Genomic DNA, 14,838 nt, shown 5'->3' with positions numbered 1-14,838 from the left:
ATGATATCATTCTAAGTTTACTGTTTTTAATAAGGAGCAAGTTTCAGTCTTCTCTCACTTTCTCCCATGTACGAGATCAGATCAGCCTCTCAGTGACCTACTTTATGAGTCATATTCCTCACTATTTATGATTCAGAAAAACGTCTTCTCTGACAGTATTTCCCAGACTACTGTGGGTTCATTCCAAGAACCAATTTCATCTTCATTGGTTTCCTACAGGAAACCAGACCAACTTCCTATTATTTTATTTTCCTTCATTTCAGCATGGCTCACAAACTAACTGGAAGTGAGAGCGATAGAAAACTTTATTCTGCATAAACACAAGCCAACATAAACACCACCAAAAAATACTGAAGACGTCACTGGTTCAAAGTCACCAGAATGTGAAGCAAGCTAAGATTAGAAGTTCTTTTCCCTCCTTCACCAAACATGATGCACACAGCAAAACCAGTAAGTTCACATAACCAAAGTTTAATGGTAAGAGCTGTTCAGGTCTCTGGTGAAGACATTCACCCCTAACAGGTGGCCACGTTCTACTCCCTCTTCTAACACTGGGAATTGTTTTAAAATGGTAAGCACTGTTGGACTGCATTTAAATCCCATCGATACCATAGTCAAGTCCCCCAACCACCTCAGTCAACAGACTTGGGGTGCCTAGATTCTCTCCTCAACTGCAACAACAGAAGTATTAATGGAGATGCTAGAAAGCATAAGCAGCACACCCTGAAGAAGTCCCTGAAGACTTCCAATAGGACTTCTAACATTGCCTAAGTATTGGCCTGCTGCATTCAGGCTAGCTTTTGAGAGAGTCATTTTGATGTCTCCTTATTGTGCTCCAAGGCACATTCGATCTCCAAAAGCCAAGGCTCTGTGCCAGATCTGCGTTGGCTCAAAATGTTCATGCAGTGAGATACCGGAGGAATAAACTTTCCCAGAGCACACGGTAGTGTCATGCAAGCACCTATAGCAGCATCACCACCGCCACCCCTTCATGCCCTCCCCGTGCTGTGATTTGAGCTGTTGGCAGCTGCAGCAGCCACATGGAGATAGTTTGGGACTAGAACATTAGTACCATGCTAACACCACCTAAGGGACACAAGTAATTTCCACGGAGATTGTTATCCAACGCACTAGTTCAAGAAAAGAAATGCTGGAACACCTAGCTGTGGACTGCAAATACCCAGCAAGGTTTGCTGGCTCAGGTTTCACTCTGCAAAGCAGCAGTTAAATTGCCTTCTGGACCAAAGCTGCCCTTGGACTCATGTAGCCTTGTTCTTATACTGCTGTACCTAAGCTAATAAACCCAGAGTCATGTTCAGCACAGAGCAAACTGGATAATCCAATCATGCAAGCAATTTAAAAGCAAAATTATTCTCATTTCATCTCTATATTCAGCTGCTTGCCTTGTCAATAACTGCAGTCTTTCAACACGATTTCCTCTTGCTGGGTTTTGAGACTTACAGAGTGATAAGGAACAACACATTGCTCTTTGTAAGAAGGCTGATTTACAAAACTAAAACCAAACTGATTTTCATGAGGCTTAAAGGCTCCTTCAGTTCTCACCTCAAGAGAGGCCAGGGAATATTGCCACTTAAGAATACTTTCACATTGCACACCGTAAGGACAGGACATATGACTGACACACAATTTATTTCAATGACAATTTGCTACCTGGCCATCAGTTTCAGTTTATAATCATGAAATGAAGCATGAATGAAGTTTCTGCAAGTAAATAGAGGTCACCTGTTTGTAACCTGAGCTTTTCCATGATATAGCAGTGTAGCTTAACATATGTAAAACAAATTAAAATTATCCTCTCTACTATTCATTTGCTTTCTTTATGATGCAGCAGTACTTGCCAGGGTCAAGTTACTCATCGTCAACAGGTGTTTTTTGTTTCAGTTTCTATAACTTGATTTTTCAAACCCAAAACCCAGAAATGTTATAATACTGCAAGTAGTAGCAAAGCTGTTTTCTCTATTTGTAGGTCACTCTTTCAAAGAATACCACCTGCATGAAAACTGGTATAGGCGAAGCCTTTCTAGAAGTGACGCACTCAGATACACGTGTTGATTTCAATGCAAACGGAATAATGTGGTTCTAAGCGCTGTTTGGCCTAACAACACTGCATAACTTCTCCACTAGGACTGATCAGCAGCAAACTCTACAGCACAAGTTGTTTCATACGGTAGAAAAATCAGATTTTTAGATGTGTGGATTTTGTTGATAATGACAATTTCACCTCACTTATTCTGACATCTCAATATACATTCAGTAGCTAGACTCATGCAGTAATTCAGCACCACAGCAAACACAGCTATCTTGATTTAAGGCAGTGTTTACCTGTCAAAGGTAGCAGTTTTTAAAACGGCTATAAACGCTGCAGTCTAAAATAATCAAAGCAGTATACCACCACCAACGCACATTCACAATTCTCAGTGCTAGAAGCTACTCACCTTGACATGGCTTTGAGCTCCCAGGTTGTATATCTCAGTGGGTTTGACTTCATTAATGATCTTCACCAGGCAGGTGCTGTCCGTAAGATCACCATAGTGCAGCTTCATGTCTTCAGAGTATAAGAACACAGAATTAATACGCTTTAGTCCCAGAATAATATGGTATTATTGGTCCAAATCCTATTCCAGGTTTAAAATCCAAGTGAACTTTTATTCGAAAAAGTTAAGAGATCACCGGCTGAACAAGGTTTTGCTTGGTTTTTCTCCCTGCTTTAAGCACAAAATTTATTTCCCTGCAGGAGTAATGAATACCATTTCAGATTCTCTTTTCAATAATCTGATTTACCCAGCAACATTTACATTATTTGTTTAATAGTTCACACTTCAGTAACCCAGGTTGTATAAGTTAGATCAATGTCATATACAGAATTTCAGCCACAAAATAAAAAAGCATTATTTTAGCTTAGGCTTCCAATCTTCCACTCACAAAGGTTTTTAATAACTTCTTAAGCATACACCAATAGCTTTCTCCTCCTTCCCAAAATGCTGCACATGTTTAAGTTCCTCACTGTGAATAATTTTACAACACAACAAAAATGCCTAAGGTACCTACAAGATGAACATTTAGGTAACATTACAGTACAACCCACTGCATTTATTATTATTGTTTCTCCATTTAAAAAATATAGATACACACTGGAAAGGAATTTCAGAGAACATTGTAACTGTCAATGAAACATGCTTCATATTACACACTAAAATCTCGAATGTGGTTAGATAAATCAGTCACACAGCTGTTATTTATCCTTTCCCAACTGCTTTCTAATTTGTGTGTGAAAAAGTAGGTAAGAGCATGAGACCAGCTCCTGTTAAAATTAAAAGAGCAGGTTGCGATGGTTTATCAACTTGTCCTTGGTTTCAGGACCTTGACCTGTCAAGAAATTATTCCAGAAGTGAAATTCATTCTGACAAAACACATCTCATTTTCCTCTTATTTAAAAAAAAAATCACACCACCACACTGTTATTCACATATCTATTCAAAAAGAAAAATCTTGTTATAACTATTGATAAATTAGCTGTTTACATTTACTTGCCATATTTATACAGATTTTCATTTGATGTTTTTGACCTTAATAAATTTATGTTTATATTGCCCTATCTCCAGGAAAAAGAAGAAATTCCTATTTCAGTACAGTTTACCAGTCTTCCCATTTGACAATGATCACCACTTTTTTGGGGCTGTATCATTTACAGATATAATCAACTTGATTTTTTTTTCTTTTTATTAATCCTGAAACCAAGAAATACAAGGTTTATTACAAGAGACTACCATATGAATCCACAGTACATTTTTTAAAGTGCTGTAAAGAGATGTGAACTTTGTTTTTATTTAAGCTGTTTGGGGGCTTTTTTTATGGTTTTTTAACAGTTTAAGGCAGCAAGGAAGTAACATATCACGCAGTTCTCAGGTGTTCAGCTTTGCACATTCCTATTTAAGAGGTACTTGAGGCTCTTCAGGTTGATAAAGTGATACAGCCCAGCAGGTCACAGTATATTCTTGAAATCTGCTTTTACATCCACATTGCTTGAAAAGGACAGTTCTGAAGATACTTCAAGATCCAAGTTGAAGCTGTGGCTAACAGGTAAGGGAATGGTAACACAACTTCTTTTTAAAAGAAGAGATAACATTATATGAGGGCTGGCAAGCAGGTTATGACCCTTTTTGCGCATACACATCAATTATCCACGGTGTGGGCTGCCTTCATTGCTGCCGCCAGTTCTATACAGGCTGTGCTGGAACACCACCACGTTTCCACTTTATGGAATGCAACTGTCCTGCTTCCCAAATGAAATTCAATACATGAAACCAGTTCTGCCTGGGGGCCACAGCATGCACAAGATCCCAAATTGTTATAGGATATAACTATTTGGATATCGGTGTTAACCTGCAATCCTCAAAACTGTTGATGTCCAGACCACCTTAACTGCTGCATTTTTCTTGCAACACTAAATAGAGACCAAGAGCAAGCACCACCTAACCAATTTCTCTGATGGCAGTTACCACCTTTTTCAGGACAACTCTGTGGGCTGGTGGGAGCAGGGAAGAACCCAAATGCATCATCCTTTCTGCACCAGAAAAGAAAGCTTCCCCTAGGCAACAGGGGACCCTCTTCTTCCTCTGCTTACCTTGGCTGGGAGTTCAACAAAATCTCCCTGCCAGCTGAGCCAGCCTTTCAGAGAGGATGGAGCAGAGGACACTGTTACAAGAGGGGGCCCCAGGGAGCAGCAGCAGCTCTGTAGGAGCTTTAGAGCCTGAAAGAGCAACAGGTTCCTCTCCAGCCTAAGCAGCAGCTGAGCAGGAAAGAGGTGCCACAGCCAGGCTCCCTCCTCCTACACCAAAGACATCCAGTTCTGCCACCATCCCCAGGCCAGAGAGCAGTCTCAGAGCTTCCCAGGGAAAGGTGGGCTGCAAGCTGGGCTGAGCCAAGCAGATACCCTCCCACAACTACCTTTAATTTACAGCTCTCAAAGGGGAATGCCCATCTTAGTCTACCATCAAGTCTCCAAAGCTTCTTGTCCAAATGGCTTTTTTGAAGGGGAGCAGGGCATGAGGCTCTGTTCGTTTTCTGACTCAAAAAAAAAAAGAGGTCTTTCAAGAGTAATAGGCTAAGTGGAAAGGCTTACTAGAAATGGGGTTTATTTGGTGCAAAGATTTATAAACACAGATCAAATGTCAAAACCTTTGGGTTTTAGTAATATTATCCAATCTAAAAAACTCCTTAGCAAGCAACAGCTGGAGGGCTTACTTCAGGAAACATCTTGTTTTCCTTCTTGCTCTCCCTACTTTTTTTTTTATAAAGAGGTTCACTGTCTATGAAGATCATCATCTTGCAATGTATAATCAATTCCTCATGGGAAGAACACATAAGGCAAAGACAAAATTAGGGTTTGCTCACATCAACCATTATTGCTTCTTTGCTTCCTCCAGTACTGCCTGGAAACCCATTGTTTCCAAACAGTTTCCATGGAGCAGCCTTTCCTGAGATTCCAAGTCCAATTCCTCCTCCTCCTCCTCCCATTCATATAGCTGCATTCCTCAGTGAAAGGAAAATGAGATAAGAAGTGGGGAAAAACATTTAAGGTCTGCTTTCTTCTTCCTTTCTTCCATCCCTTTCCTTAAATGTTCCTATACATATTTATCACGATCTACATTGTCTTCTCAAATCACTTTTCATATTCACAAGATGGTCCTCACAATGCACAGGTTCCTGTTTGGTTTCTTTTTCTTCATTTTACCTTGTGAGCCATGAATGTAAGTCATGGGAAATAGTTCTTACATTGTCCTTAACAGAAGCACAGGCTTCAGTATTCTTCATGAAGATATTTTATTCAATTTTACCCCTCCCTCAATCAGATATTTTAAGGAGCAATGTACAGTAAGTAGCAACTATTCACAGCAAATACCACTGAAGTCATGTCAGAAGTTAAATATTTTTTAAAAGTTACAAGCAAAGATCAAGTGAAATCTAGAAGTTGCATTATATATTACAATTTGTTAAAATAAGGTTCTGTTTAACCATGGTGGGAAGCACACTTCAAAACACATGAGATTTATTTACGGCATGGAGATATTTAGTGTTAACAATACCTTAAACCAGACTATTTAGGACAGTGTCAGTCTACACAACTCTACAAATATGCATAGTGTAGAGAACTATATGCTTGTTAAAACGCTCAATCCTTCTGCTGAACTGGAGCCATCCAACATTTGAGCTTCTTCTCATTAAGTGACAAGTTAACCTTCTTTAAGATAAAATACTCAAACAATTTTTGCAAAGTGTACACTAAAGGTAATAACTTCAGCCTTCCAGATTATCATCAGTAACAAAGAATACAGTAAATTGTCAGCAAATTTCCAAGAGCAATGCCTTTCCTTCAGGAAAAAACAGGTAATCGTTTCCTCAGGTGCAGAAATTCAGAAGGTCCAAAGATTCATTCTTCCTGTCATCAGTAAGAACTGATCATGTCTTATTCATGCTGTCATACAGGCTGTCCCCAAACCTTCACCTCCATCAGGCACTAAGCAGCTCATGAGGAAACAGAAGCGGGGTGCTTAAGACAACTGCCTCAAAAAAAAACATTTTACTGTTCTGATATCTCAGTGTTTTCAACCTCACATAGCTTTTTGCAGGCCCAGCCTTTTTCTAATTGCTACTGCCTAGCTAATTGTGAACTGTGTTGGCATTTCTATGCAACAGAAAGTGCCTTCCTGGGCCTCCCTCATGTTTTCCCCTCTTGGTAGCGCTCACACACAAGAGTATCCATACTTTGTGTTACATTTCATCAGAGAAAAATCGTCATTTTTCTTTGAGATACAGCAGCTAGCTAACACAAGCAGAGAAAAGGGAAGCTTAGCTGTCAAGTGTTTCTGTTTGTTTGGTTTTTGTTTTAAATAACCAATCCTAAGCCAAGCACAGCTTAAAAATAACTACTCATTAATAACATTTAGGTAGAGGAAACTGGGATTCCCTTCCTGCTCCCGGGACCTTTCTCCACCCAACACATACCACAGACTAAAAAAAAAAAAAACGCCTTAAATATAAAAACAAGGTCTTACTTCCTTCAATGTGAGCCTGTGGGTTCTTATAGAGATGTTCAATCCGGCCTGTATTAAAAGAACTAGACCGACGAACGATGCCATGCACCTGGGGATTGAACAAGGAAAAATATAAAAGGAAAGTGGTAAACATTAAAAGGAAAGTGTCATCAGCATCACTCTTTTCATATACATGGGCCTAACCCTTATATCAGGTAATCAGAGCTTGTCTCTATTCCTAAAGGCAGACAGTTATCCAAATTGTAACAAAATTCTTGGAGATGAGCTCTGATGCTGCCATGTTTATGTTAGTACCCTTGAGTAGTTTCACCTTCTCCCTTGTTGACACCACTAGCAGCCCAAGCATCATACACAGTACAGAAAACACACTGAATTGCCCTAGAGCACCATCTCCTAGTGAGGGAGACTTGCCAACATTACCGGAGTTGGAGAAGCAATATGTGAATCCCAAGATAACCACTTCTCCCTGGTTGCAGAGAAGTCTTTCTGGAGCCAGAGATGACGGGCATGGAAAAAGCAGCAGCAGGAGATGGGGCTAGGGAAAGGAGAGAGGGGGCAGAGAGGAGAGAAGGGAAGAAAAAGACAAGGGGAAAGAAGGGGCAGCAGCTGCAAGGCCCAAATATATTTTAGAAAACAGCTGTTATTCACATTCTGGGGTGTTGGAAGAACAGCCAGAACAGTCAGTTCTGTTTTGTGGACTTCATGAGTCAGTGTTCTCCGGTGGGTAACAAGACACACAGGCAAGCCTAAGGCTGAAACGCAGGTTGGGAATTTCCTTTAACCAGCCACGATAAATAAGTCAGTGGAAAAACCCCACTGGTTCTGACTAACATTAAAGAAAAGCCTGTTTGTGTCTAATACATTAGAGAAATTGTTCAAACACTGATCCCGTTTCCTCCTTATGTAAGATAGCCCCATGCCTGCTGCCAAAATTCACGTTAGCTTAGGTTACCAGCTGCAGAAGTTGTGCCTGCACAAGTGAAACCAAGCTTCAGCATCTGACTGTCCTCCGCTTGTCCCTGACCTTTATTTCTGAAAGTGATCCCTTACACTTTGATGCATCCCACACTTGATTGGGTTGGGCCATCACTTTACTCTCTCACTTCATGTTAACTTGTACCTGAGAGAATATACCAGCAGGAACAGGCAGTGTTTGGGGGTTTGGTTTGGTTTGGTTCGGGGATTTTTGTTTTACACGTAATACAAGCTCTGGTTATTGACACAGAAAACACTTTTTATTCCACCTTAAGTCTGAAACTTAACTGAGTAAAAAGGTATGCACAACCGCAGAGTGAGACCAGTTTGCTGCTTTAAGAACTACACTTTGGTGGCAAGATCTCTAATAATAGCCAAATAGCTTTATCTTTACAACTTACAAGTCAAATTTATGACGCCAATTTCCTTTCATAAAATCTCTTGGGTGCCCAGCCACACAACAGGTTCACAACATACCTAGTTCTACAATTCAAACAAACTTTCCACGACTGAGTAAAATATTTGCATTTTGAGGATCAATGGGGAACTAAAAAACATGGCCCCCCAAAAGAAATTTCCATTAAGTAATGAAATTTATGAAGATAAGTTTTCAAAGTTATGTAGTTAAAAGCCCCATCAAAATAATTATTTATAGAATGTGTGGATAATTTATAGGGACATAAGGTTTACAGAGAAACACTTTCAAAAAAGGCACTTCCATAACAACTTAACTTTTGCAAAAGATGCTGGAAATATTGAGTACTCAAATTAACATCTGCTTTGCTGAGTAAAAAATCAGACTTTGCAGTTTTAAAGCATCTTTAATTATTCTAAAGAAAGCTAACTGAAGTGCTCTACCACTCTTCTAGCAAAATTAAATAATTTGGCTTAAAGTCCTGGTGAGAAACTTCTTGAGCTCTCAATTATCTATCTCTGAATGAAGTCATGCTGAAATTCAAGTTCACACAAACAATTGACCAATAAGTCAAATCCTGCCAGCTCAAAGTTTGATGAAAGATTGTGCTTGCAAGACCTTTGTGTCAGCTGAATGACTGTGATACCCAACATTTGACCGATGAGATGTGCTAAATGCAGTCACCCCAGGACTTCAAAAAGTTTCAGCAAACAAACAAATCCAGAGCGCCTGTTGCATCCAGCGATAACAAGAAAACATGCAAACCCAGCTTTTTTCTTTTTTTCTCCCACTCCTTTTTCTGGTATGCACATACAAGAGAAAGAAAACCTGCCAAATGCTTAATCCATGACAGCAATATTACCGTAAAAAAAAAAAACCTGATGAAAGGTACCTTTGTGTGCATGGGACAGGTGAAATGCAAACTTTGTGACAAGCCAAAATGTGTGCAAACTGGTTAATCTAGTTAAGAATGTAAGATCAGTGGATTTTTCTCAATAGGGCTTGATCTTTAAATAGATTGAAATTAAAAAAAGTCAAATGAACCACCTTAGTTAGGGATGCAATCAGTTATCACATGTACTCTTGTGTTTGGTTATTCAGGAACAGAGGTCTCTAACTGGGAACACTGGAAAGAATTCCAACAAATAGATGGAGAATTGAGGAACAGAAGAAAAAACCTTCTACCCAATTATTGTAACCTTTCTATTGTGGAAAGGGTTATATTTCATTTTAGTCGCAGTTAGCAGTTCCCAATTTCATTGTGGAGTAGGAGAGAGCATGTGCTTTTGCCTTTAAAGCAGCAGAAGCAACCACAACGATATCTCTCTTCCCCAAATGGAATGGAGAAATAGTAAAAGTAATCAATTTACAACACTAGAAAACCAACACGAATAAGCAGATCAATCAACAAAGCAGGAGAAAGAATGGAATAAGCAAGGCAAGATTAACCGCGTGCAAAAGCATGGAAAGCACAGACTGGCTGAGAAGAGACTTCTCACTAAGCTATGAATCAGTATTACAACGGAAGTAATAAAATCCAGTATTAGAAGGAGCATTAGCTTTTACTAAAAACCCAGAAAATACTACATTGTGGGGAGATTAATTTGACCATCCCTCTCCTTCCATTATCATTCATTTTGGAAGCATCTTTCATGACTGAGAAGGCAAACATTCTCACATATATGCCCACAACAGTTCAAAACCATCAAATCATACCATAATAATGTGATTGTTGCTTTGCTGGGCCACAAAAAAAAGACATTTTTGCCAGGGAAAATCACGCAGCAAGAAGTAAGGAATCAGACTCCCTTTATTTTAAGGAAAAGGTAAATGAAAGTTATGTGCTAAGCAAGAATATAATTATCCAAGAGAAGGGGCGGAAAGTAACACAACCAAAGTATATTTTTGGGGTTTGGGGGTGGTTTTTTTGCTTTTTAAACAGAGAAAGCAAAATGCAAGTTTTCATTGCTGGAGTATAACTGCCAAAATGAAAGGGCCTTTAGTGTGGAGAGAGACAGGGGGGAAGAGAACAAACAAGAGATTCTTATTCCTTTATGTGGCACATTGCATCATAAATTATTCCCTAATTCCTTACAGTTTTGGCTCACACAGGTCGCTGCTTATCTGAGTTGGCGGGAAACATGCAAAGCAGCTATACCCTGAGGAGAAGAGGGAATCCACCAGTGGACGTTAGATGATAAATAGTACAATAAGCTGGCATGATTACAGGCCATGTTGCACATTCCTCTCTGGACTTTTGATTTGTTATCTAGGGCTGGAGTGGAAAACATACACAGAGAAGGACAGAAGCAGAGGAAGCCGGAGCTGCAGCATCCAAACGACTCCATCAGCCTGCAGTCGGTCACAGAGTCACTCACCTCGTAGCCTTTTTCCAGCAGGAACTCAGCCAAGTACGATCCATCCTGGGAAGAATAAGATATAGGAAAATATTAGAAACATAGTGAGTGGGCCTGAGAGATTTGGACTGGTTAAGGTCTCAAAAAAAGGGAAGGAAAAAAAATTTGCAGCGAGTTGACTGGCTAACAAGCATATACTTTGATTTCTCCAGATTTATACACTCACCTAAAAATACTATAGATGCTTTTTGGTTAATTTTACATTAAGCAGCAGTATATTTTAAGGTAACTTGCTTACAAATGCTGGTTGAGAATTCCTGTCTCTTGAATCTCTTCCCAAGTTACATTATAAAGTGCCTGGGGACGTCTTTCCAAAATATCCTAACCACAGTTATTGAAGTTGAACTATTTTGGAGATAGGGAAGGAAAAACATTCTAGAAAAATCGGTGCAACTTTGGCATACTCTGCAAACCGACGTGCCTCTGTAGTACTGTCACACTTGCATCTCCCTTGCACACACGCTCCTTCCACAAGCCTTCTGAAGGCAACAATAATTCTGCCTGCCTGACCAACTGAGTTTTCAAAAACATCCCTAGCACACCCTATATTTATATTACAGAATACAAGCCATTTTCACATTTATATATTATTGAGGATTGAGAGTTTGGGTTGGTTTGGGGTTTGGTTTTTTTTTCCCCCCTTCCTTTTAAATTCTTGTCAAACTTTAACTATTAAACTCCCAAAAAGCAAATACTTCAAAACACATGCTAGCGCATGTTTTCCTGAAATAAGATGATTTTCCTGGCATCACTATTGCCAGGATTACCAAATACAATAAGTCTTATTATCCTTACAAATGTGTATGCACCATCACAAACCCAGCAAAGTTTACCCCTCCAGAAGAGTGCACACTAACCAATTCAGCCCAAAGAGTCTGCAATTTTTCACTGACTTTTTGAACCAGTTGTTCCTTTAATATGTGAGAGTATTTCACCAGAGTCAATTGACTTGCTACAGAAAGACCACAAAAACACAAGATGCCCCCTATGTTTACATGTTAAACTCCATTATGTGGGTCTGCTCTGCCGTGATCATGGCCAGAGACATTTAAATGCAAAACTAAACAGACATCTCTCTGGTCCTCTTTCTGAAAGCATGTTTCTCCAGAGAAACACCTCTCACCTCAGGTTAAATGAGCTTTTCTTGTCTCATAGACAGCCTAAGGAGAATAACATACTGAAGTATGAAATTTGAGATGCACTAGGAGGTCCTAGAGCAGCAGGACTGCCAGTGGAGATTGCTTACTACACTGATGGCAAAATCATGCATAAGTCTATGCAAAACGGCACGGTGCAGTGTACAGGGGGCATGTTGGTATATGTTTAAAACTGCAGCATTAGAAAAAATGAGTGACTTTATGGTATAAGCATTTCATAAAGTCTTACACAGTGTAGAAGAGCTTGAAACCGAGAAAGTCTCAGCTTGCATACTTCTCCCACTACATGTGTATGTGTTCACATGACTTTGCAGTGCCATAACCCAACAGCCATCAGCCTATGACCACATGTGCCATGGCACGACCAGAAGAGTATATATTTCTGTACATCAAGTGAAAAGAACAAGACTATCGGAAGGAGAAATTCAAAGAATATGCAATGGAAACTGGAGAAACATGGGGGCAAAAGGGGGGGATGACAACTACCTTTAATGTAGTTGTCTTTTTCATTAGTAATTACTCCAGGATTTAGCAGAGGTGGATCAGAGGGAAGAAAACTTCCCAATTCTCCTTGGTTGCTCAGTCCACTAAAATAAATACATAAAATATAAAGGAGGTGAAAGTGGGAGACCCAGTGAGTGCAAAGGAGATGAAAAAAGAAAGGCTGTGATTACTTAGGAAGTTGATGGGAAACAGACTTGACTAGGATTGAACCCTGTCAATAAGGTCTTGTTCTTCTCACCCAGGCCATTGCTCAAACTTTCCAGTTGCCCTGGAACATTTTGAACCAGCAGTGGCACTCGCTTCCCCTGCGCTTCCTTTCCAGGTCTATCAAGTGATAGGGCAGGGCTTTACAATGAGTGGGAAACAGGCAGCAAGTGTGAAAGCTACTGGTTTCTGGCTCTAGCGCAGCACAGCTGATTTACTGTCTGGTAATCGCACACAATGTGGATTCATGCTGTACCGCACTGCGATACTGTATCACACACGGCCCCCAGGTTTCACATTTCCCTTCCTTTTCTTTTCAGTACAGCAGCTGTCAATGCAAACAGCAATCAGAACAGCAATTAAAGCGAAGAGTTTGCAGCTTGTAAGGATAGTACAGTTTCCATCTTTTCCTAATGGTGTCAAGGAGTAAATAATATTAAGTGAGCTCTATTAAGTGGTTTAAACCTTTATCCATAGAAGACTGGATTATGGAAATAAATTCTATTATCAAAGCTATTGACTTCAATTTATACTACAAACAGAGCTTTCAAGATTCAGGAATCGTTACACTGGGAAAGGAATATTAGAGGAAGTAGGTGTTTGGCAACAAATCTCAATTTTTGTTAGGGTTAGCAGATTTTACTTTATTTGAGCCACATGCTGCCAGCCATATCCATTCCTGGTTTGCGTCTGAATAGGAATGGACCAGCATGAAGTGTATGACTTGGTCTGATCCATGAAGTTGGGAACTGGGGGGGCAGGGTCTTCCCTTTTGTAAGAAATGCTTATAGTCACCTTTATCCAGTTTCGCTGAGTGTTTTACCCCAAGACTATCGGTCTAAATCATGTCCTCCTTAATACTGAAAAAACCAATAGCAGCTTAGGTAGCAGTGAGCACATACAACCAGCAAGGCATAGTATGCCCAGAGCCCAGTCTGATCACTGAGGTAGCTATAGATACCCTACTCCCCAAAGTCAACCACAAAAGCAAGGTGAAAAAACACAGTCTATACAGATTAGAGTGCTTGGTTACTGTGTTCCCTCCACTGGGCAATATGCTATTCTAGTTTAGAAGTGTTGTCACATTTGAGAGCTTACTTTTGCTAATGTAAAGTACTCAGCTATTGCTATTCAGTTTATAACAAATCAACAAAACCTCAGAAGACAGAATTAGGTCCCTTTGTGGCCAAAACATCAGTCCTAAAAGAAAACAGCCTCCAAACTGCCTTTAAGGAGGATTGCAATGAGACCTGGCTCTGCACAGATATGTCAGACCAGCTTGAATGGTCAAAACAGTTTAACGAGACTGACTAAATAAACCACCTCAGTTAAAACAGTTCCTCATCAGCACACTCTGACACATCAGACTTGAAGAATCACTATGCTGCTTCAGCCAAATAGTAGTTTGAAAGCACATGCAAAGAATGATACTTCAGCTGGCTTCCAAGACACAGCAGCAGGTTTCCAACTGCAGCTGCCTTACAACATGCCTGTAAAACTCCCAGACAAAAGAAAACAGTCACATAAACTAGAGTGAGACAACTTCAGGATGCAATATTTTATATTTAAGATAGTAGTTAATGTCAAGAACTTCAATAAGCTTTGACACACTATCAAAGAAAACCTTTTCCAACGGAGTGAAGAAATTAAGACGTAAGAGTTAGACAGTGCTTTGCCACAAACATCTAGGATAAAAAAAAGTATTATTTGACTTGATCCGTGACCAAAGAATAGGATCGTTTATACAGAAAACTGAAAACAAGTGGAATTACATAGCCTGTTTAACAATCCGAATCTCCTTTATTTTGCACTGCTCTACACAGGGAAATTCCTTTTGCAATTGACTCGTTTTGGATTTATGTTGACACATTCAGAGAAGGCTGTAAAAGCAACCCAAATGCAAGACATCTTCATCCTCTTCCTTTGATGCGGCCAGTTCCAACATCCTTCCGCAGAGCTCCTGGATTCAAGAACTAGATTACATCCTACCTGAGCGTTAGTAATCTAGAGAAGGGGACTCCCTCTTTCCCCCAGCTCCTCTCTGCTAATGAAGAGTGGAAGAAAGTAGCAGATGAAGTACAAGATGAAGA

At 39.9% G+C, this 14,838-nt stretch overlaps 1 protein-coding gene across 1 annotated transcript in view; it reads right to left on the bottom strand.

Annotated features, from left to right (window-relative positions):
- GMDS (GDP-mannose 4,6-dehydratase) overlaps nt 1-12,791 on the bottom strand; it is a 361,957-nt gene extending 349,166 nt beyond the window's left edge. The window contains exons 1-4 of the mRNA XM_009326519.1: nt 12,783-12,791; nt 10,845-10,889; nt 7,077-7,164; nt 2,457-2,566 (exon numbers count right to left, since the gene is read on the bottom strand). Coding sequence (XP_009324794.1) covers nt 2,457-2,566; nt 7,077-7,164; nt 10,845-10,889; nt 12,783-12,791 — 252 coding nt within the window. The remainder of the gene's footprint in view (nt 1-2,456; nt 2,567-7,076; nt 7,165-10,844; nt 10,890-12,782) is intronic.
- Nucleotides 12,792-14,838: the final 2,047 nt, after the last annotated feature.

Source organism: Pygoscelis adeliae, unplaced genomic scaffold (assembly GCF_000699105.1).
Source record: "Pygoscelis adeliae isolate BGI_AS28 unplaced genomic scaffold, ASM69910v1 Scaffold186, whole genome shotgun sequence".
Taxonomy (NCBI): Eukaryota; Metazoa; Chordata; class Aves; order Sphenisciformes; family Spheniscidae; genus Pygoscelis; species Pygoscelis adeliae.
This window is presented reverse-complemented; position numbering and strand designations above follow the sequence as displayed.